Source organism: Gouania willdenowi, chromosome 22 (assembly GCF_900634775.1).
Source record: "Gouania willdenowi chromosome 22, fGouWil2.1, whole genome shotgun sequence".
Taxonomy (NCBI): Eukaryota; Metazoa; Chordata; class Actinopteri; order Blenniiformes; family Gobiesocidae; genus Gouania; species Gouania willdenowi.
The window spans coordinates 31783690-31807498 of NC_041065.1; the positions used below are offsets into that span (position 1 = coordinate 31783690).

Here is a 23809-nt window from a genome sequence, read left to right on the forward strand (position 1 = left end):
TATGGATGTAGTTATAGATCTATTATAGATGTACTTATTTATATATATTATAGGTGTAGTTATAGCTCTATTGTAAATTATAGATGTGTTCCTTTAGTTAGCCGTTAGCTCCACAGATGCTAATGTGTTCATATTAAAGTGAGACTGAAATGGAAAAAAACTAAGTTTTATTTCAGCTCCTGGTGAAACAGAGAAGGAGGGACTTGGAGATGATCTATGATAGAACCACATGGTGAGAACCCTAAAGGACTACAGAGAAGAGCAAAGGATTGTGGGAAACGTATGATTTTACTGAGTGTTAGAGTGACTTGGTTTATTACAGCACAAGGTGTTAAAAGGGGAGGGGCATACTGCAGTCAGTAACAATCTGATTGGTCAGGAGGCGGGGCTTTATTACTCACTGATTTGTTCTCCAGAACTGACCCTGCTGTGGAGCTGGTTTCAGTTACTATGGTGATTTAACCAGTGTTAATCAGTATCAGTTACCATGGTGATTTAACTAGTGTTAATCAGTATCAGTTACCATGGTGATTTAACCAGTGTTATTCAGTATCAGTTACCATGGTGATTTAACCAGTGTTATTCAGTATCAGTTACCACGGTGATTTAACTAGTGTTAATCAGTATCAGTTACCATGGTGATTTAACCAGTGTTATTCAGTATCAGTTACCATGGTGATTTAACCAGTGTTATTCAGTATCAGTTACCATGGTGACCCACTCTGAGGTTCTCAGAATGTTTCACTCAGTGCTGCAGGTTCTTCTTTCACTGCTGAAATCTATCTGTTGCTATTCCTGCTCTGCAGCCTCTGCTCTGTAAACACATGAAGGTTCCTCTCAAGCTACACACTATTTTATGGTTTATGAGATTACAATTGCAATTAAAGCGAAGGATCCGAAGATGTGGCCAGGGTCGGTAACTCAAGGTCGCGTATCCCAATGTTGGTGATCGAGGTTCGGTCTGATCGGATTTGGTATAAATTGGTGGAAAAACAGCTGAGATATTGCATTTAACATGTTTTAGCATTAGTCTGACATTAGCATTAGCTAGCAATATCTTAGCATTTGCATAAACCTAGCTTTAACATTTATGTAGCATTAGCATTAACCTAAAGTTAACATTAACCTAGCATTAACATTGAGCTAACATTAGCATTAACCTAAAGTTAACATTAACCTAGCATTAACATTGAGCTAACATTAGCATTACCCTAGCATTAGCAATGATCTGGCATTAGCATCAGCCTAGCAATGGCATTAGCCTAGCAATAGCATTAGCTAGCAATATATTAGCATTAGCATAAACCTTGGAGGGACCAGAGCCGTTTAAAGAGAGAGTTGCGACAACGGAAGTTCAAAATGCTTGACCGTCACGTGATTCATGTAGACGAATTTGTTCCCGAAAGTTATTGGTGGGCAATTCAAATCCATTGATTCCTAGTGACATAACTGGGATTTTTGGTAATTTGTCATCAATAACTGCATTGATTTATACAGTACACCCTCATTTGTATGTGTATATACAATATGTTTATGTACTTTAATACTTTTTTTCTAACATAAATTTGTTTTAAAGATTAGCGTAAACAGCTACATTGCCTGCTTTTTTGACGTAGTTAAGGACAACATTAATTTGGTTAAAAACCGTGTTGACATGTATTGTATACAGGATGTATTGCTTTGAATTTTCTTTAATGTTCTCAAACGTATATGGTATTAAGAACAATCACATCCCAATGTATATTAACATACTGATAGCCATGCGACTTTTATGCAGACAACCAACTTATATTTAAAAGGCGGGGTTTAAAAATTCATACTAGTAATCTTAATTATTTAATGTAATTTTTGACTTTCAGATATCTATATATTTCATATACTTATATATATATATATATATAACACTATATACACATGAATACATAACATTTAGAAATTCAGAATAACTTCACTGTGTACTTTTTGTTTTGCAAAAGGCATAAATATATCTTTAGCTTTCATGTGCAGAAATCTGTAAAAAGTGCTCATTAAAAAACAGACCACATCTAAGGACACATTGAAAACATATTTATTATATTCATACATATATGAAAATAGAAATGGGATTTTTACTATGCACATATGTACCAAGATGAATTCCTTAAATAAATGTTCAATCTCCAATCGCTCCGAAAAAGGAGGGAAAATGTATGGCTTCTCCACCGAACCAGAAAGGAGAAAGAAATGGGTAGCCAAAGTCAGCAGGAGCAATCTAAAATTAAAAAAAAATCAGGATTATAACAATAAATAATCTGTGAGGTAATCATATTCAAACACTTAATTTGGACTTTTTCCACAAATGACACAATTGAAAAGCTAACTGTTTGATTAAAAAAAAAAAAAAATGAAAATATGTAACCAATGTGGGTAGATAAAACTGATATTCTGCAGGCAATTAATTAATTAATTTAATTTACTACAGCAAAATAAATGACGTTTTAAGTATTTTCTCTAATTCCACATTTCATTAATAAAATTGAACCTTGTGGTTAACGCTGTGTGTTGCTAACTTTATCCAGTAATGCTAACATATCCTCATCAGTTATCTGCTAATGATCTCTTAATCTAAAATATATTGGGATAATCAACTAACATGCTTTAATGCACACGTTTGGGTTCAGATACGCTGATCATAATAATAATAATAATAATTATGATGATGATGATAATAATAATATGGAAGCCCGTTTCCGCCACTAAAAAAAAAAAAAAAATCACCAAGGAAAGTCATAATTATGAGTTAGAAAGTCATAATTATGAGAAACAAAGTCATAATTATGAGAAAGAAAGTCATAATTATGAGTTAGTGAAGTCATAATTATGAGAGAAAATATTTTTGGTACATCCACCTGTACCCATGGCACTGACCAGAAGTCTCCATGTGTTGTTCAATAAATCCTACTACTTCAGCCACATCAGTTTTATCCTTTGACGCCAGAGCCTGTTTTCAAGGTTGCGTTTACTCAGCATATTTCTATGTGAATTTGCAAGCAAACAAAGTATTTCATCATTTGTAAAGCCCGTCTAAAGTAGTCTTTGATAGTCTTATCAGCATCTCTCAGTGTCAGCTCACCACATGCTGTAAATGTGTTTAAGTATCTCATAATTATGACTTTCTATCTCATAATTATGACTTTCTATCTCATAATTATGACTTTCTATCTCATAATTATGACTTTCTATCGCATGATTATGACTTTGTTTCCCATAATTATGACTTTCCTTGGTGATTTTTTTTTTAGTGGCGGAAACGGGCTTTCATATAATAATAATAATAATAATAATAATAATGATAATAATAATAATATCCAAAATGATTATTTAAAACTCTTACCGTTCAAAAGTGCATCACAAACTGTTTACTCCGCTCCAGCTTCATTGGCTGCAAGTCAACTGCTCACTTCCGGGGAACTATTGTAGGCTCCATGAGCCGCCATTGCTGTAAACGAACCATTGGAGTGAACGGAGTTGTCGCTACTCTCTCTCTACACGGCTCTGGTTTGTATATGTGTCTACAGCGCCCTCTGGTGGCTCATGTCTGATTGGAGGGGATTTCCTGGGCGGAAGCAGCGGAGGGGGTTTCCAATGTTTGTGGGTCTGAACCGGACCGACACACACACACGCACACACACACACACACACTGCAACACAATAACACACACCCGAGCAGGATCATGGAGAGTGTGACGAGGTTCCGAGGCAGCGAAAGGTTGAAGGTTTGAATCCCGACGAAGGAGCGATTCATGTGAGTACAACGTGTGTGTGTGTGTGTGTGTGTGTGTGTGTGTGTGTGTGTGTGTGTGTGTGTGTGTGTGTGTGTGTGTGTGTGTGTGTGTGTGTGTATTTTTATGCGTGTGTGTGTGTGTATTTTTATATATATGTGTGTGTGTGTGTGTGTGTGTGTGTTTTTGTGTGTGTGTGTGTGTATGTATGTATTTTTATGTGTGTATGTGTGTGTGTGTATTTTTATATGTGTGTGTGTGTGTCAAGCCGTTTTAACATTTAATAAGAAGCTTGTAATTGTAGAAATCTGTAATTCAATTTTGACATGTTGTAATTTGAAGTCCACATAACCATCATGTAATTTCTGACTAGTTGCAGTTCTAATTATTGATATCTACACTTCTATTCTCACTAGTTACACTATTAATTGTTGATATTAACAAATAAAAATCTGAAGCTTCATTACAATCAGTCCAAATGTCACACTGACTTCCATTCAAAATTAATTTCAGATATCTACAAATCAGTTTCGACAGGTTACATATAAATAATATAATTTTGACTAGTTGCAATTGTAATTGTTGATATGTAGAATTCAATTCCCACTAGTAACAATGGTGACCTCTGGTTACCTCACAATACGTGATACAAAGTTCACAATATGATGATACTGCGATTATCGATATATTGGTCAGAAATTAATCTACGATAATCTATGACATAACAAGAAAAAAAAAAGATTAAGTGAAAAAATACAATTTTTATTTTATATCTTTGAAAGACAATAAATATAAAAAGTGTCCTATGAACAGTGACACTATTTTAGTGCAACATTTCTGTAAATAAGTGTCAACATATCAATGTAAACAAATAAATATCTGTAATAGTGCTTTGTGTAAACAACAAATAGGGTCTTTCTTACCAGTGACATTATTATAGTGTAATATTACAGTAAACAATATATTGGTTCCTTCAACAAACAGTGACAACATTTCTGTGGACGTACCTGCACATTTTAGTGAAAAAGCAGAAAAGGTTTAAAAAAATATTTTTTTGATATGCGCGAGCATATAGATAATCGATCGTGCAAAAAAATATTGTGATATATCGGTGTATTGAGATATCGTCACACTCATACTAGTTAAAGTAATATCTGATTAAATGTTAAAACGTCTTGTCAGGTACAATATGAGATGATGATGAAGACGTATCGTCAGAGGAACACGTCACGTGATCAATGTTGTCTTATTCTGAAGTCCCTCTGTGTGACTTCCTGTCCTCAGGCGTGCGCCCTCATGTCGACAGGAAGTGGCGCTGATGGGAGGGAGGTGCAGCTTCCCCTCTCTGCCGCCCCGCCCTCCCAGCGCTCCGCCAACCACTGGCCTCCAGGTGAGTCCTTCAGGTCACATGACCTGTGATTAGCCACGCCCCCTCTCCCACCACGCTGGCTTTGTCACTTTGTTCAAACTCAGATCAGACTGAAGAGCCAATCAGGTGTCAGTATTCACAGAGAGGTGAGGATCAATAGAAACAGAGCTGAGAGCAACAGGATGTGACATCATCAGTCACTGAGCAGAGACAAAATAATGAGGTCAAACATTTGAAAGTAAAGCTTAAAGTTGGTCTGATCACTTATTGATTGCGTCTACACTCAATAATGCCATTGATTAGAGCTGTTTAATGAAACTCATGTGACCATCATGTGTCTGTTGTTGCTCCTCAGGCTTCCTGCCCGTCCTGGGAGGCTTTAAGGAGCGTTTTGTGGAGAAACCAGAGAAGAAGTACTGCTGTGAGGCCTGTATGAACGTCCTCTGTCAGCCTCAGCAGACGGAGTGCGGACATCGCTTCTGTCTGAGCTGCATCAGCAACATCCTCAGGTGGGACGGACACACACACGCTGAGACACACATACACTGAGACACACACAGATCGTCACTAACTGTCTTTGTGTCTGTCCTTCAGTCAGCAGAGTCCAGTTTGTCCAGCTGACATGGAGCCACTGTTTAAAGACAAGGTGATTGTTACACATGGTTATTATACACACTGTTGTTACACGTGGTTATTATACACACTGTTGTTACACGTGGTTATTATACACACTGTTGTTACACGTGGTTATTATACACACTGTTGTTACACGTGGTTATTATACACACTGTTGTTACACGTGGTTGTTACACATGGTTATTATACACGCTGTTGTTACACGTGGTTATTATACACACTGTTGTTACACATGGTTATTATACACACTGTTGTTACACATGGTTATTATACACACTGTTGTTACACATGGTTATTATACACGCTGTTGTTACACATGGTTATTATACACACTGTTGTTACACATGGTTATTATACACACTGTTGTTACACATGGTTATTATACACACTGTTGTTACACATGGTTATTATACACACTGTTGTTACACGTGGTTATTATACACACTGTTGTTACACATGGTTATTATACACACTGTTGTTACACGTGGTTGTTACACATGGTTATTATACACGCTGTTGTTACACGTGGTTATTATACACACTGTTGTTACACGTGGTTATTATACACACTGTTGTTACACGTGGTTATTATACACACTGTTGTTACACATGGTTATTATACACACTGTTGTTACACGTGGTTGTTACACATGGTTATTATACACGCTGTTGTTACACGTGGTTATTATACACACTGTTGTTACACATGGTTATTATACACACTGTTGTTACACATACACATACAAAATTAATATTACTATCACTATTATTACTACACATGATTATTGCTGTTGTTTATTAAATATCATAACATGTTTTGACTTTTATTACAGGCTTTTGTTACTGTTATTACTGTCAATGATCAATAATCAAAGTGATTCTGGTTAGTTGCTGATTATTGCAGGTCAGTGAATATTTAAAGACTGGTTTGTGACTAGTTCATGATTAGTTAGTGACGAGTTAAGCATTAGTTACTGACAGGTTAGTACTGGTTAAAGGAGCATAGGGCAGGATGTATAAATCAGACTCCATAGTGACATCACGGTGGTTAGTGTAACTGCAGTCATCAGCCACGCTGCCACGGAGGCGTCAACTGTTTTGATGCCCCTCCCAGTGGAGGGAGGATGGATCAGATGAGGACACTTATCAAGGAATACACCATTGAAACAATAACCTGAGTTATCTTTATCTTTGATACATGGATTATATACTGTAAATAGATCTGATGGGTCTGTTGCGTGCACTGTGCCACTGTTTGTTTCACTTTCACTTGTTACCCATGGACTGATCTGATGTTGACATTAACAGTGGTTTGTGAATAAAATCGGTGCTTATCACTAAAACAAACCTAAATGCTGTATGTCATTTTGTTAAGGAAAAAATGAGGTTTTCACTGAGAAAATGCGGCCCGATCCGCACTCCAACTGTGACACGGTTATTTATTTACTCGCCGTTCATATGACTGCTTACTGCAAGACCTGTGCACATGCCTCTGCATACATCTGTGGAAGCAAACAGTAGTTTAGTCCACTGTGCTTGTCTTCTTTCAGTCTCCAAGCCGTCTTCTTCTTCTTATTATTTTTTTCCGGGGTATTGGGACGCCTTTCCATGCCGTCGAGAATGCGCACAAGCGTCATTTGTATTAACGTCTACAGAACTGTGCAGGAAATTTGTGCCCAGCAAAGCAGAACAAAATGTATGACACAACCTGTTCAAAGCATTAGGGAGAAATGTGTGTGGGCTCTTCTCTTTGGTTTACAGCGCTTCATCACCCGTTAGCATTTAAAGACTTAAAATGAATGTTTATATTTTCACAAATCCTGCTCTTTGCTCCTTTATGTACTAATTAGTCACTGGTTGGTGTGTCTCAGGTCTTCAGAGATGTTTGCTGTCACCGGGAAATCATGGCTTTGAAGGTTTTGTGTCGCAGTGAATCAAATGGATGTAAAGAGACAATGAGCCTCCAACAGATTCCTGTAAGTCCCTGTTACCATGGAAACACTGGCTGTCCTCACATGGCTGTGTCTGATCTGTCTGCCTCTCACCTGTCTGTCTCAGGAGCACCTGAACGTGTGTCCTTTCTTCGAGGTTCCCTGTCCTCTGATGAAATGTAAAGAACGAATGATGAGGAAAGAAATTCCTGAACATTTGAACTGGAAGTGTAAACATAGAGAGAGCAGCTGTGAGTTCTGCTGCAGCAAGATGGCCCTGATCGACCTGCAGGTGTGTGTGTGTGTGTGTGTGTGTGTGTGTGTGTGTGTGTGTGTGTGTGTGTGTGTGTGTGTGTGTGTGTGTGTGTGTGTGTGTGTGTGTGTGTGTGTGTGTGTGTGTGTGTGTGTGTGTGTGTGTGTGTGTGTGTGTGTGTGTGTGCTAACGTCGTGTTTGCGTGTGCTAATGTTGTGTGTGCGTGTGCCAAGGTCGTGTGTGCGCGTGCTAACCTGTTTGCGTATGTTAGCGTTGTATGTGCATGTGCTAACGTTGTGTGTGCGTGTGCTAATGTTGTGTGTTAATGTCGTGTGCTAACGTTGTGTGTGCTAATGTGTGTGTTCTTTCAGAAACACAAAGACACAGTGTGTCCAGCATTCCCAGTGTCGTGTCCAAACCACTGCTCGTCCTCATCCCGTCCACGTAGTGAGGTACCAACATAGATCATCTTCTGTACACACACACACACACACACACACACACACACTCTGACGTTGTGCTGTGCTGTGTTCCAGATGACACTCCATCAGCAGGAGTGTCCTAAAGCTGTGGTCACGTGTCCCTTCCATCGGTACGGCTGTAGCTTTAAGGTGAGACACTGGGAATGTTTGAGCGCAGCCATTGGTGGATCTTTAGCCCCTCCCCTGTGGCTCAGTGACCAATCAGCTGCTGAGTTTTTACTCTGATCATCACACATGGGACACTGGGTGTGTTTTTGATCAGTGATTATTGATTAGTGATTATTGATCAGTTATAGATACTGTAGGTGATGTCATTCATTATGGCTCAGAGCATTGTGTGATGATGATGATGATGATGATGATGATGATGATGGGCATGATCCGTCTCTTTCAGTATATGTTTGTGCTCTGAAAAGAAACAGAAAAGTAAGAGTAATAATCCAAATGTAATATCAGATGGAGTTACCGTTGTAAAATATTTAGTGCATTTTTACATTTAGGTGCCCTTTAAACACGGTGGAGTTGTGGTTAGTACATCGTCCTCAGCGAGAAGGTCATGGGTTCAAGCCCTGGGATCCTTTCTGCATGGTTTGTAAAATAATGTATGTGTTTTTTCAGGGTCTGAATCAGGATGTGAAGCAGCATGAGTTGACCTTTGCCCCTGATCACCTGAGGATGCTGGCCAATAGGAACGTGTCATTGGAGAACAAGGTAACCCTGAAGGTGAGTGTGCTGATGTGCTGGATGCTGATTGGCTCCTGTGGCCAGGTGGAGGAGGTGAAGGTGGAGCTGGTGGAGCGGTGCTCTGGGCTGGTGTCTCTGAATAGCCGTCTGACGGAGCTCCACAGCAGCCTGGACGAGCTGAAGGAGAAGCAGAGACAGGTGGAGGTGAAGGTGTCGGCCATCACCAAACTGATGAGTTCTCACTCTGAGAAGCTCCTGGATGTAGAACTAGAGCTGAGAACCCTGAGACAGCTCAGAGAGGACACAGAGAACCTCAGAGGAACCCTGGACAACCTCAGATTACGACTCAGTGCTGTGGAACAGCAGGGGGGGCGGAGCAACACTACACACACTGTAGGTAAGGACACACACACACTGTATGAGGTTATGAAGGTTGTGCTGTTCCAACATCTCCTGTAGGTGTAGAGAGGTGTTCCCTCAGTGGGGGTCACAGGCTGGACCTGGAGCTGCTCCAGGTTCCAGGTGGACTCTGGGCTCAGACCTTCATCCAGCTCTAGCTCCAGGTCCAGGTGTTCTGAACACCTGAAGGATGATGGTACATTTGAAGAATGCTAGTTTGGTCCAGGTTCCTGTCATGGAGCCCAGCCAGGCTCTGCTCCTAACCAGCAAGACACCTCCACCACGGTGTAGCTTCAATAGCTTCTATAGCTTCATGCTAACACTTCATGTTCTGATGTTAAAGAGAGTCCACCATTATGGTGTCAGGAGTCTGGTTCTGGTGTGGTGTGTTGCCATGGTAATGAGCAGTTTCCTCTCAGTGAGGGTCGAGTCTACATCTTGTGGGCAGAGCCTGGTACCAGACCTGTAGAACTGTGATGGTCTGTAGAACAGCTGTGATTGGTTACTTCATTCCTTTCTGCAGCCTCACTGGAAACGCAGATGAATCGCCATGACGAAATGCTCAGCGTCCACGAGATCCGATTGGCCGACATGGACCTGCGTTTCCAGGTCCTGGAGACGGCGAGCTACAACGGGACGTTGATCTGGAAGATCCGTGAATACAAGAGGAGGAAACAAGACGCCGTATCGGCCAAGACGCTGTCGCTGTATTCACAGCCATTTTACACCGGATACTTTGGTTATAAGATGTGTGCTCGAGTCTATCTGAACGGAGACGGAATGGGAAAAGGAACACACCTATCCCTGTTCTTTGTAGTGATGAGGGGCGAGTACGACGCCCTGCTGCCCTGGCCCTTCAAACAGAAGGTAGGTTAAGGTTAGGGTTAGTTAACTCGTTAGAGCGGTTGGTTACCTGGTTATCTGTGTGTGTCAGGTGACCCTTATGCTAATGGACCAGAGTCCGTCCAGGAAACATTTGGGCGACGCCTTCAAACCCGACCCAAACAGCAGTAGTTTCCGACGTCCTGGGGCAGAGATGAACATCGCGTCGGGATGTCCGCTCTTCGTCTCTCAGAGTGTTTTGGAGACAGGAAGTTACATCAAAGACGACACCATCTTCATCAAGGTACACATCATATGACTAGTGCTAAAACTCACTGAAACAATCACAAGGCCATCGATCAGGGGAGGGGCCTGATCATAAACGGCTTTACAGGATGATGGCCTGTTTGTTGGCTTGTTGTTGTTGTTGTTGTTGTTGTTGTCTCAGACACAGTTACAGATCCTGTCTGTATTAAATGCTAAGAAAAGTAAGGGCTGACTTTCCTTTTTGACACGTTGATAAAGTAACTGAATGAGTAACACTGAAGGTAAATAAGTAATAAAATAAACAAGAAACTAAATGTGTAAGTGTAACTAAATCAGTAGGTAAGTTAAAGATGTGTCTCACTTTTCATTCAAACATTTGGTAACATTGTTCTAATGGTTCACTGAGAAATACTGCCCCAGAACTAATTCGTGACTGTTTTTTCATTGATAATAATAATCGTTGGTCGGTCGTTGGCAGGTTACCGTGGATACGTCGGACCTCCCTGATCCCTGATCCTGACCTCCGACTTTTGACCTGGTCAAATCAGCGCTGAGGCCGACGCCCACAGCAGCAAAGCATGATGGGAAGGCTCGCCCGGCTCGGTGCAGCCAATCAGGGCAGCTCTGGTTAGCGTGGAGGAAAACCGCTTCTTCTGATTGGCTCTGTGAGGATGGATGTTTGTTGCCATGACAACACCGTGTCACATTTAGAGAGGCATGCTGGGAAGTCCAACACATCCATGGGTAGTTATATGACTAACCAGGACTGATGAGGACTAACTAGTCTGATGAGGCATCAGTAAGTCCAGATGTTGACAAAGTGTAATAAACATGAACAAACTGTGGCTTGCCTCTCTTTACGCTCAGGAAACATTAGCTCCTCCCATTAAAACACCTGGAAACATGAAGAGTTCCTCACTACAAACAGTTTTATAAAGAGCTGAAGTTTAATCCTCACCTACATACACTTCCTGTCACTTATTTATTATATCCCGTCATTTTAATACTGATGTCTAATGTTTGTCCTCATGGTTTTACATGTCAGCAGATATCTGACACCCTGCTTTATATGTCCATCAATCTATTTAATATTTATATTTTATTTCTAATTTATATTTACTAGAATTAACATTACAACTCTGTGCTCTTCAATCTCCCCTCAACTTAAATAAAGTGATTTAGAATTAAATTGTGTTTGAATTCAATTAAATGTGTCTGTGTGTTTATGTGCAGTAGCGTTAGTTGTCCATTAGGGGTGATCGTTAAAAGTAGATTCATATATCCTGGATATCTCTATTAAGCTTCACCTCATCAAACAGATCAGGAATGAAGTATTTTATAAAATTTATTTCAGAGCTCCTCCACATTGAGAAGAGCCAGATGAGGTGGCTCGGGCACCTAATTCGGATGCCCCCTGAACACCTCCTTAGTGAAGTGTTCAGGGCACGTCCCTGAAGGAGACCCCGAGGAAGACCCAGGACACGCTGGAGTGACTGTTTGCATGTTCTCCCTATGCTTGAGAGGGCATTCTCTGGTACCCCAGCTTCCTCCCACATACATACATAAATACATATCAAATAGAAATGAATTCAAACTGAAAAAAATAAAAATAATTCTGAGTCACAAATAGAACCAAACATACACGAAATATTTTCATTTTAAAGTCAGATGAGGTGTAGGTCCCTCTAGTCACCAATAGGTGGCGGAAATGCTCCATTTGTTTGTTTACTAAACCTCTAATTAAACCAAAGAAGAAGAAGACGGAAGCAGTGGTTCTAAAATGATGACGTCGGTTTCCGGTATATAATATCTTTGGTGTTTGTATCACATTATCCGGTTATTGGTAGATTACATTCCCGGAGCTTATTGTTTATTGTTTTGAACTTCTTAGCTCAGCGAGCTAAAGGCTAATCCTCCTTTCCGAGCTAACGGCGTTGCTAGCGGCTAAAGGCTAGCCTGTAAACAGCGGCATCGTCAGGTGAGCTTAAACCTTTAAAGGAAGTAGAACATTTTGAAATGGAAATTTTGAGCATTTTGGACTGTTGTACATGAGATTCTACGTCTTTAACGAGTTTTGGAGACGCAGCCGTAAACACGTTGATTAGAATGCAGTGACGTTTTTCCACCAGCAGAGGGAGTTTATTTACAGCTGGAATGAATACATATTTAACAAGCTTTTTCACACTATCATTAAGAAGCGTTGGATTGTTCACTCCTTAATAGGGTACGTGAGCTGGGTTTAGACCGCAGTGAGACAGGTTGGTTTTTATCTTTTATCTTACTGGTGATGTGTTGTTGCAATAGTAATTCTGCTCCAGAGATCTTTAGTGTTTTAATTGTGTTATTCATAATATTATTCATATTACACATATTTGGACTCAAGAGGACAAGGGTTTTCCACTGATGCCACTTTGGGCCGATCTGAGCCTTTTAAAAATTAATGGGAGCAGCTCAGCAGTAGTGTGGAAGCAAGGGCAGTCCTCTCGCTTCCACACAGGTGACCCCTCGTGGACGGAAACACAGATAACCCTAATGCTGCTTTCACACTGAATGCGTCTTCTGCGGCACCGGACGCGTTTGCCCCACGAAATGTTCGACACTTTTGCGCATCTGGTGTGAACGCAGCATTAGTCTCCAGAGGGCAGAATTCAGACTACCGGGAATGATGGTCATATCTGAGCACTTTTAATAACCGATGTTAGAAGCAATATCAAAGCAACATTCCTTCTCCCAAGCTTTTAACTTATGATTGTTATGTATTTTCTGTATTTACCTTAATAATAATAATAATAATAAATCGTATTTGTAGCGCACTTTACATTTGATGCCAAACCTCAAAGTGCAACAGGATTAAAACAATACAACACAACATATATTAAAAGACAGGACTAAAAAGAGGCATTAACTGTTAAACTGTTATCTGTAAAAAGGTGTTATTTAAATTTTTTCTTAAAAGTGTCCACCGTGTGCGGTGCACTGAGGTGGTCTGGGAGGGCGTTGAACAGGCGGGGAGCAGCGGCTTCGAAGGCCCTGTCGCACATTGTTTTGAGCCGTGTCCTGTGCATGACCAGACGGTGCTGTTGGTCTGACCGGGTCCTGGTTGAGGTGTGTGGTGTGAGCAGTTCAGTGAGGTAAGTGGTCACCACCACTTACCTCACTGAGTGTGCAGGATGATCTTATATTCTATGAGGGACTGAATGGGGAGTCAGTGCAGTGTACAGCGCTTATAAATAAAATGTATTACTATCAGATTATACCATAAATTGTGATGTATTTATTCTGTCTTTTCTTTGTAGTTTTTTTTTTTAAAAGGCTTGAATTGTTGTGGTTTTGGATTGTTGTACAACAAACGTGACATCTCCATGGTAACAGAATGATTGTTTTCAATCACCGTCTGTTGATGCTGATTGGTTGTCATGTTTATGATGATGTTAATGATGTATTTACCTGAGGTTTCTGATTGGCTGTCTCTCCTCGTTACAGGATCAGCTGCCTGACACTGAGCGTGCTCGGTGAAGTGTTTCTGTGCTCGGATTCACACGGTGAGTTCATCACACGCACACCTGGTGACACTGATCACGTGACAGGCTCAGCTTTGATTAGGTCATAAATGTTAATAATCAATGTATTTGATTGATGGGGTGATTAGAGTGAGAACAGGTGGTTCCAAGTCAAAGGTCAGAGGTCACAGTAACAGTGTTGTGGGTTTGCAGGTTCTCCATCATGGTGCTGGCAGACTTAGGCAGGAAGATCACCTCAGCTCTGAGGTCTCTGAGCAATGCCACCATCATCAATGAGGAGGTCAGTGTGTGTAATATCTAAATATAAGCTCCGCCCACATGGTCCCTTCTGATTGGTTGACTGTGTTGCGGTTCCAGGTGCTGAATGCCATGCTAAAGGAAGTGTGTGCAGCTCTGCTGGAAGCAGACGTTAACATCAAACTGGTGAAGCAGCTCAGAGAGAACGTCAAGTAGGTCCTGGTTCTGGTCCTAATTCTGGTCCTAATTCTGGTCCTAATTCTGGTCCTAATTCTGGTCCTAATTCTGGTCCTGGTTCTGGTCGTGTAGGTAACCGTGTGTGTGTGTGTGTGTGTGTGTGTGTGTGTGTGTGTGTGTGTGTGTGTGTGTGTGTGTGTGTGTGTGTGTGTGTGTGTGTGTGTGTGTGTGTGTGTGTGTGTGTGTGTGTGTGTGTGTGTGTGTGTGTGTGTGTGTGGTCCCTCAGGTCTGCTATAGACTTAGAGGAAATGGCCTCAGGTCTGAACAAGAGGAGGATGATCCAACACGCTGTGTTTAAGGAGCTGGTCAAGGTAAGACACACTAGCACACATGCACGCGCACACACACACACACACACTCACCCCCTAAAGCAGTGTTTGTCAGACTCTCATACACAATAGCCTGTTATATATTATCTATCTATAAAGCAGCAAAGGCTGTTGCCCCCTCCTGCATGTTCACAAACATGCACTTGCACACCTGTTCGAAACAGAGTGATGTGTTCATCACAGTGGCGCATCATGTGAAAGCAATGTTTGCCAGTATAAGCAGACTGATGACAGGTCCCGTTATTCTCACTAACAGGGAGGTTTCGGCCCCCTCCTGGTCAGGAATAGCGGTTTCCCTGTCATCACCCTGTCCCACTGGCAGGCGGTTCCTCCGCTGTGCGGGAGATCCCTCTGTTGTTGTTGTTTGGGCGGCCATTGGCAGAAGGCTCCACTGCGCTGCGGACGGGCCCTCTGGTGATGTACAGCCCGCTGCCGCGAGGGGGCTCCACTGTTGTACAGCTGGGCCACCTCAGGCTGCGTGTGCGGCCTCCGAAAGGGGGTGCCATCGCTCCGTGTATGGCTCCTCTTTCAGTGGGTACACCAGAGCGCTTGACCTCTTTCTCCCTGAGGATAGAGAGCGCTTGCGGCTCTGCCTTGGGTGTTACGGGTGATATCGAAGTGTTGCAGGCTGCAGTTTGCATCTGTTCCTCCCCGTTTTGCCAGCATTAATCACTTTCTGGCCCACGGAGAGTCGGCCCATGTGTTACAGGAAGAGATCATGTCCTTTCTGCACAGGAGAGATCTCAGTGGTTCCTCCCGCTCAGTCTCATGAGGGGTTCTACTCCAGGTACTTTCTGGTCCCCAAACGACAGGGGTTCGGGATCCGTCCCATCCTGGATTTACAGGCCCTGAACAAGTATCTCAGGAAATGCACCTTCAGGATGCTCACGCATTCCTCCCTACTGTGTCTGGTGCGACAGGGCGATTGGTTCACATCTGTCAACCTCAAAGACGTTCAAATTGTTTTGAACGGGCAAATCTGTTCAGTTCAGATTTTGCCTTCGTTTACTCAGGTTGGCCATCCTCGTGATCCACCTCGGTCGCCTTCACATGAGGAGTTTTCAACTGTGGTTGGCCTCACATGGGCTTGATCCTGTGCGTCATGGAGCACGGTGGGTCTTGGTTACGCCAGAGTGATCTGATCTGCCGGTTTATGAAGGGAGCACGTAGGCTCCTCCCCGTGTCCAGAACACTGGTACCACCGTGGGATCTGGCGGTGGGACTTAAACTTCCTCCTTTCGAACCACTGGAGCAGGGGGGCCTGAAGTTTGCCTCTCTTAAGGCTATCTTGTTACTGGCTCTGGCTTTGGCCAAAAGGGTCAGTGGCATCCATGCGCTCTCGGTTATTTCGTCATACGTTCAGCTTTTCCCAGGTGAAGCGAGGATCATCCTGAGACCCAACCCAGCCTTTGTGCCAAAGGTTGTGGGCTTGTGTTCTCCCATTGACCTTTTGGCCTTTTCTGCCTCACAGGGTGAGCAGCAGCCGAATGTGTTCTGTCTAGATTGTGCGATTCGGACTTATATTAGTATGATGAGGAGCCTTGGGAGGAGCGATCAGCTGTTTGTCTCCTGGGTCAATCCCCGCAAGGGGAAGTCTGTTGCTAAGCAACATCTGTCACACTGGGTGATGGAGGCTGTTGCTTTGGCTTACTCGTGTCAGGGTCTGCAGCCTCCTATGGGTCTGCTTGCTCACTTGGCTCTGGGTCTTGCCACATCCTGGACATTGTTCAGGGAGTTGGACCTCGCCCCTCACGTTTGTCCGCACATGCTGGATGTTTCCGCCCTGTGCACATGCATATACATGAAGGCCCAAAACAGCCTGTTGGTAGAAGCATCATTAAAGTGACTTTTCAGAGGCAAAAACTCTGGAAAACAAGCAAATTTGGGAAAATAAACCTCAAATACTATAACTAATACTATAACCTCAAATCCTTTTATACAATATACAAATCCTTTTATACAACACTGGACATTTAATACAATGTAATATTGTAATTGTAATATTGTATATATATATAAATAATGTAATGATATGTAGATATAATAATATATAATATTGTGTGTGTGTGTGTGTAGTTGGTCGACCCTGGTGTGAAAGCTTGGACTCCGACCAAAGGAAAGAACAACGTCATCATGTTTGTGGGTCTTCAGGGCAGTGGGAAAACCACCACCTGCTCCAAGGTGAGACATAGCCTTGCCCTCAGCTGCACAGCCCCACCCACTAACTAGGCCCCACCCCTCAGCATGTGTTCTGTGTTTGTGTAGTTGGCGTATTACTACCAGAGGAAAGGCTGGAAGACGTGTTTGATTTGTGCAGACACCTTCAGAGCAGGTGAGACCATGTGACCAATAGTGCAGGTGAGACCATGTGACTATGTGTCACCTTGATATAACCCCCCCCCCCCCCCCAGGTGCCTTTGATCAACTCAAACAGAATGCCACCAAGGCCAGGATCCCCTTCTATGGCAGGTAGGTGTGGCAGTCGAGCACCGCCTCTTGCTGGTGGGCGGAGCTCTGACTGCTGCTCTGATTCAGTTACACAGAGGTGGACCCAGTGGCGATCGCCGCTGAGGGTGTGGACAAGTTCAAGACGGAGAACTTTGAGATCATCATTGTGGACACCAGTGGACGCCACAAGCAGGAGGACTCTCTGTTTGAGGAGATGCTGCAGGTTTCCAACGCTGTGGTGAGTCCCTGAATTTAGCGCACCTCTAAATAGATACAGGATGGTCAGCATGTTGTGTCTCTGTAACCACAGCAACCAGACAACATCGTGTACGTGATGGATGCGTCCATCGGTCAGGCCTGTGAGTCCCAGGCTAAAGCCTTCAAAGACAAGGTGGACGTGGCCTCAGTCATCGTCACCAAGCTGGATGGACACGCCAAAGGGGGCGGAGCTCTGAGCGCGTAAGTACCCCCCTCCTAAACATATTGGCCTGTCACAGCACTCTGTGATGACATCACTTCCTGCTGCTTTTCAGGGTGGCGGCAACAAAGAGTCCAATCATCTTCATCGGGACGGGAGAGCACATCGATGACTTTGAACCTTTCAAGACACAGCCTTTCATCAGCAAACTGCTGGGTACACAACAACACACAATAATACACACTATAACACACACACACATAGCCTTTCATCAGCAAACTGCTGGGTACACAATAATACACACTATAACACACAGATTCTCTCACACTGGGTGTTGGTTGTCCGTAATAACCATGGTAACGGTGTGTAACGCGTTGTCTGTAGTAACCATGGTAACGGTGTGTAACGGGTTGTCTGTAGTAACCAGGGTAACGGTGTGTAACGAGTTGTCTGTAGTAACCATGGTAACGGAGTGTAACGGGTTGTCTGTAGTAACCATGGTAATGGGTTGTCCGTAGTAACTATGGTAACGGTGTGTAACGGGTTGTCCGTAGTAACCATGGTAACGTGTAACGGGTTGTCTGTAGTAACCATGGTAACAGTGTGTTAATTGTAGTCTGTAGTAACCGGGTTAAGGGTTGTCCATAGTAACCATGGTAATGGTGTGTAACAGGAATGGGAGACATTGAAGGATTGATCGATCGAGTGAACGAATTAAAGCTGGACGACAACGAAGAGCTGATCGACAAACTGAAACATGGTAACACACAGTAACACATGCACATGCACACACACACATACACACACTGACCTCTGACCTCTGACCTTCAGGCCAGTTCACCCTCAGAGACATGTACGAACAGTTTCAGAACATCATGAAGATGGGACCCTTCGGACAGATCATGGTAACATACAATAACACACACACACACAGTAACAAACACACACTGTGATGTACCTTTCAGAACACATACTGTGTCTGTGTGTGTAGGGAATGATTCCAGGCTTTGGAACAGATTTTATGAGTAAAGGAAATGAACAGGAATCGATGGCAAGACTCAAGAAACTGATGACGATCATGGACAGCATGAACGACCAGGGTAACACACACACACACACAACAGTAATCACTACTGTTACCATGGTAACTAATTGACTGACAGCTTTGATGATCCAGTCCACCTTTCTGAGGAGTTTGCATGCTCTCCCTCTAACATGTTCAGCTCTGTTCACTGTCAACCTTTATTTACATAGTTTCAGGTCCTCCCATTTCAACAATTTTCATCATATCTTCTGAATTATTTTATAGATGGTTCATCGGCTAGGCCAGTGGTTCTCAAACTTTAGATCAACTATAAATCATAATGATGGAATGAACTAGGGATTACACATATTTTAAATAATTTCATTTTGTAAAAAAAGTGAAATAAACAGTATTTAATGCAGCAGTTCACAACCTTTTTGGGTCATGACCCCACTTTGATATCAAGACCTCAAAGACATTTCTTTTCGAATTAGTTTTTGATCATGTTTGTGCTCATACTTATATATATATATAGTATATATATTTATTTTTTTTACTGCATTTTAGTTGAGCTAGCTTTATATCTTGCAAAGTGAAAATATAGAAATACAGTTGTGTGTGTATTGTAAGTTTACAAAAAGAATATGTTTTAAAAATTTTGAAATTTTTCCAGAAGTTTCAGGTGACCCCACATGGGGTCCTGACCATGAGGTTGAAAAACACTGATTTAGTTGCTTCTGAATAGATTCATTTTTATAGTTTTTATCTTTTCCGGTCATCTCACACCTGGAAAGGGACCAACACTGACACTTTATTTGTTCATTTTCCACTTTCTCTCTTTTTCTGTATTGTCATTGCGTACCCCTAGGGGGAAATGTTTTGGGGACCGCTCATTAGGTGCACCGCTCTCTATCCTCCTGTTTTGGTTGCATTAAACACTGCCTAAAACTGTGCAAATCATCACTGACTCCTAAATACAGAGCCACCAGTGCCTGTTTAACTTTGCTGTGCCTGTAAAACTCCATCCGTTTCTCATGTAGCGCAGCGGCGCTCCGTGAAAACATCGTCAATCTTAATTAATCAGCTTCACCTGCTCAGAGCGTTTGAACAACATCTCATCAGAGCTATAGAAGATCTGTGGATAAAGTTGTTCTGTTGTTGTGGACGAAACCATCGATGCCAGGGATTGTAGAGTCTGAAACATCGTAGATTATTGATCACTTCTGATACTGTCAAATATTCTGACCCCTAGTGGTGAAATAACTGATGCATCCTTGTGTCCATTTATTTTTGTATAATCATTATGGTCTGGAATGATGTCACCGAGATCATTTAAATTAGCTTAATTTAAATTAAGTTGATCAAAACTTAATCAATAAACGTGATCAGATTACGTAAATCATCGATCCCTGAGGGGAAATTGGGTGACTGACTATAACGCTGTTTTCATACATTTTTATATTAGATAAATAATTAAAAAGGAGCAGTCAGAATAATCCATGTCACTACAACTTAAATCTACCATTTAATTGTATTTTACTATATTTTTACATACATTTGTTTAATTATGTTTTTTTAGTTATTAGTATTTATTTTGTTTCCTCAGGAGTTAAACTAATATTTTCTGAAAAAAACGATATTTCTAAAAAAAAAAAAAAAAACATTACATTACCTCATCATAACACTGAGTTAGCTGATGTCGGCATGGTTGCAGTTTGGCTAGTGCTGCTGCTGGGGGGCCTTAGTCAAAAATGAGAAGGAAAAATTTGCTAAATTTTGTTATTTTTTCTCAAAAAGTGTAATAGTTTTTGTTGTTAACAAGTGTTGTTAAATGTTGCACAACATTTGACTTAATTTAAAAATACTTTGTATACGGTTCATAGTTTGTATTCTCAATTGTATTAAAGGAAATTATGCTTCTAAATTTTTGTCTGTATTTAGTCCCACGGTCTGGAAAATGGTATCGAGTTTAAAATTCTAGTATCGTGACGACCCTAGTGTCCGATTGTGTTTGTGTTTCTCTCTCTGTGTCCGATTGTGTTTGTGTTTCTCTCTCTGTGTCCAATTGTGTTTTTGTGTGTGTTGTGTGTGTTTCTCTCTGTGTGTCTGATAGTGTTAATGTGAGTGTGTTTCTTTCTGTGTGTCTTTCTCTCTGTGTGTCTGATTGTGTTAATGTGAGTGTGTGTCTTTCTCTCTGTGTGTCTGATTGTGTTATTGTGTGTGTAGAGCTCGACAGTAAGGACGGGGCTAAATTGTTCAGTAAACAAGCGTCTAGGATCCAGAGAGTTTCCAGAGGTTCAGGTGTTTCTACCAGAGACGTCCAGGAGCTGCTCACACAGTACACCAAGTTTGCGCAGATGGTCAAAAAGATGGGAGGGATCAAAGGACTCTTCAAAGGTCAGTGTGTGTTTCCGATTGTGTTACCGAGTGTGTTGTTGTTGTTGTTAACCTGTGATGTTCCTCAGGTGGAGACATGTCCAAGAATGTGAATCCCTCTCAGATGGCAAAACTCAACCAACAGATGGCAAAGATGATGGATCCTAGAGTCCTGCACCATATGGGTACACACACACACACACTCTCTGAGCAGATACAGACGTGTGTTGTTTATTTGGTGTAAATGGTATCTCACATGTACTATATTAGACTCCTCCTCCAAGTAATGCAATGGTTTAAGTCATACTTGGAGGAGTGAAGTTATTTTGTAAGCATTGTAAACTTTGAATCTGACAGATTACCAATGTCCTGTGGGGTTCCTCAGGGCTCTGTTCTTGGACCCCTTCTGTTTAGCCTTTATATGCTTCCTTTAGGTCAAATTTTACAGAACTGTAAGGTTGATTATCAGAGCTACGCAGATGACACACAACTATATCTATCACTGAACCCAGATGACTATGGTCCCATTGAGGTGTTGTGTGATTTCTTAGAAAAAGTAAACTGCTGGATGAGTGAAAACTTCCTTCAACTAAACCATGACAATGGAGGTGATTGTCTTTGGTAACAAGGAAAAGAGGACTGCTATCAGCAAGTATCTGAGTCTCGATCTTTAAAAGCTAAAGACCAGGTCAAAAACCTTGGTGTTGTGATTGACTCAGATCTTCCATTCAGCATCAGATCAAATCTATCACAGGAGAAACTGGTCCATGCTTTTATCTCCAGCAGACTGGACTATTGTAATGGTCTTCATCAAAAATCTACAGCTGGTTCAGAACGCTGCAGCTCAGGTCTGAACCAGAACAAGTCAGTCAGCCTCTGAATAGACTTTAAAGTTCTGCTGCTGGTGTATAAATCTGTGAATGGGTTTGGCCCAGAATACATCAGTGAGATGTTAGTCAGGTATGAACCCAGCAGGTCTCTCAGATCTATGGACACAGGTCAGATAGTGGAGCCCAGAGCTCACAGTAAACATGGTGATGCTGCTTTTAGTTGTTATGCTGCAAAGAAGTGGAACAAACTGCCAGCAGAGCTGAAGTCAGCATCACATGTGAACATTTTTAAATCAAAGTTTAAAGGAACCTTTTTCTCTACTGCATATGATTGAGAGAGATTTTTGGTCATGTTGTTGATGTAATGTGTTTGTTGATGATTTTAAATGTTCTTATTGATTTTAAGCTGTTGAATGTTTTATCATGTAAGCACATTGAGTTACCTTGTGTATGAAATGTGCTATACAAATAATTTTGCCTTACCTTACTGTACGTGTATTTAATGTGTGTGTAGGAGGGATGGCCGGGCTCCAGTCCATGATGCGTCAGTTCCAACAAGGTGCTGCAGGGAACATGAAAGGAATGATGGGATTCAACAACATGTGATCCTCCACCAATCAGCTGCCTCTATCACACTGGGAGCTCCGCCCTGTCACAGGCTGCACCTTCCTGATTGGACAGGAAACGTTTTTCAGATGGAGCTTGTTGTTGTTTTTCTTCTTCTGTTGATTTTTTAATGTGCCGTTGATCAGTGGATCAATAAAAGCTGATCAGAGATCAATTTCTGTGATGTCACGAGTCGCTCTGTTTTCTCCATCACAACAAAGCAAGTTAAAAAGTTACTTTTTTTTGGAATCAAAGATTGTTTCAAACCTTCAAAATAAAATGGAATAACAAAGTGATTGGTTTTTTAACAAAGTTTGTCAAACACGTCTGCGTTAGAGGAACCACTGGTTCTCCTTCGTCTCTATGGAAACATCATCATCAAACAACAAAGTTTAATCAGGACTGACCAGAGATAGACTCAGTTACATTTTTAATTACAATAACATCTTCAATTATCCATGTTCAATTATGATTACAGTGATGTGCATTTCTCCTTTTACAATTATTTTTTTTCCTGAAAGTCAATTACGATTGCGTTTACAATAACAAAAATTCAATTCAACTTTATTTGCATAGTGGAAATTACAACAAAGTCATCTCAGTGCGCTTAACAAAATATAAAGTCCATAGTAGAAAGAAAGAACCCAACAAGATCCAGATGAACAAGCATTTAGCGACAGTGGGAAGAAAAAACTTTTTTTTCTTTTTATCTTTTATAGGAAGAAATCTCCAGCAAAACCAGGTTCAAAGGTGGCAGCCATCCGCTTTGACTGGTTGGGGTTAGTGGACAGAAGGGCGAACAGAATAGGGTAGAGAGAGAGCGTCAGAGTGGCCCAGACAAGTTGAGCTGTGAACCACTGATCAGGAACTGTCAGCTCCAGCATCAAGACACCTGAAACAGAAAAGAGAGAAGGGCGAGGAGAAGGCACAGACTGCAGAAAAACATGATGCACTATTAGCAGGTCTTCTTGCATGGTATTGGGCTTCATTTTTAGTGGTTAGGTCAACGTCGAATGTCTTGCAGCATCTGCCATGGTTTGAAATGCCACTACAGACAAGATTTTGTCTTGTACTTGGCGCGTGTATCGATCTAAGGCAGCGATCACTACAGCCAAGACCCTGTACGCTTTGGGAATTATACGGTATATGCTTTAGTAAATAAGTAGGTTTTGAGTTTAA

General features: G+C 41.7%; 3 protein-coding genes across 8 annotated transcripts in view; all 3 read left to right on the plus strand.

Annotated features, from left to right (window-relative positions):
* Positions 1–8022, plus strand: part of tecpr2 (tectonin beta-propeller repeat containing 2) — a 26922-nt gene extending 18900 nt beyond the window's left edge. For 2 of the 4 annotated variants that reach the window (XM_028438880.1, XM_028438881.1), the window contains exon 28: positions 7990–8022. The gene's annotated coding sequence lies outside the window, so the exon portion shown is untranslated. The remainder of the gene's footprint in view (positions 1–7989) is intronic. The other 2 variants (XM_028438879.1, XM_028438882.1) reach the window with 1 other exon arrangement.
* traf3 (TNF receptor-associated factor 3) lies at positions 3516–11809 on the plus strand. 2 transcript variants are annotated; one of them, XM_028438886.1, is made up of 13 exons: positions 3516–3784; positions 5046–5151; positions 5486–5639; positions 5725–5776; positions 7638–7742; positions 7825–7989; positions 8322–8402; positions 8487–8561; positions 9051–9143; positions 9201–9513; positions 10039–10382; positions 10450–10641; positions 11083–11118. In XM_028438886.1, exons 2-13 carry the CDS (start codon positions 5058–5060, stop codon positions 11116–11118), a joined length of 1704 nt encoding a protein of 567 aa, XP_028294687.1. In that variant the 5' UTR covers positions 3516–3784; positions 5046–5057. The 2 variants fall into 2 exon arrangements, with proteins under 2 accessions (XP_028294687.1, XP_028294686.1); XM_028438885.1 differs by having other exon boundaries at positions 3519–3784; positions 9051–9513; positions 11083–11809.
* Positions 11810–12338: 529 nt separating this feature from the next.
* On the plus strand, positions 12339–22809 carry srp54 (signal recognition particle 54). Of its 2 annotated transcripts, XM_028438765.1 has the most exons (18): positions 12339–12403; positions 12496–12582; positions 14088–14146; positions 14318–14405; positions 14483–14574; positions 14826–14910; positions 17005–17109; positions 17194–17260; positions 17340–17397; positions 17464–17614; positions 17687–17835; positions 17910–18010; positions 18468–18554; positions 18626–18699; positions 18786–18894; positions 21045–21215; positions 21284–21379; positions 22539–22809. In XM_028438765.1, the coding sequence occupies exons 4-18, from the start codon at positions 14328–14330 to the stop codon at positions 22628–22630; spliced, it is 1515 nt and encodes a 504-aa protein (XP_028294566.1). In that variant the 5' UTR covers positions 12339–12403; positions 12496–12582; positions 14088–14146; positions 14318–14327; the 3' UTR covers positions 22631–22809. The 2 variants fall into 2 exon arrangements, with proteins under 2 accessions (XP_028294566.1, XP_028294567.1); XM_028438766.1 differs by lacking the exon at positions 12496–12582.
* Positions 22810–23809: the final 1000 nt, after the last annotated feature.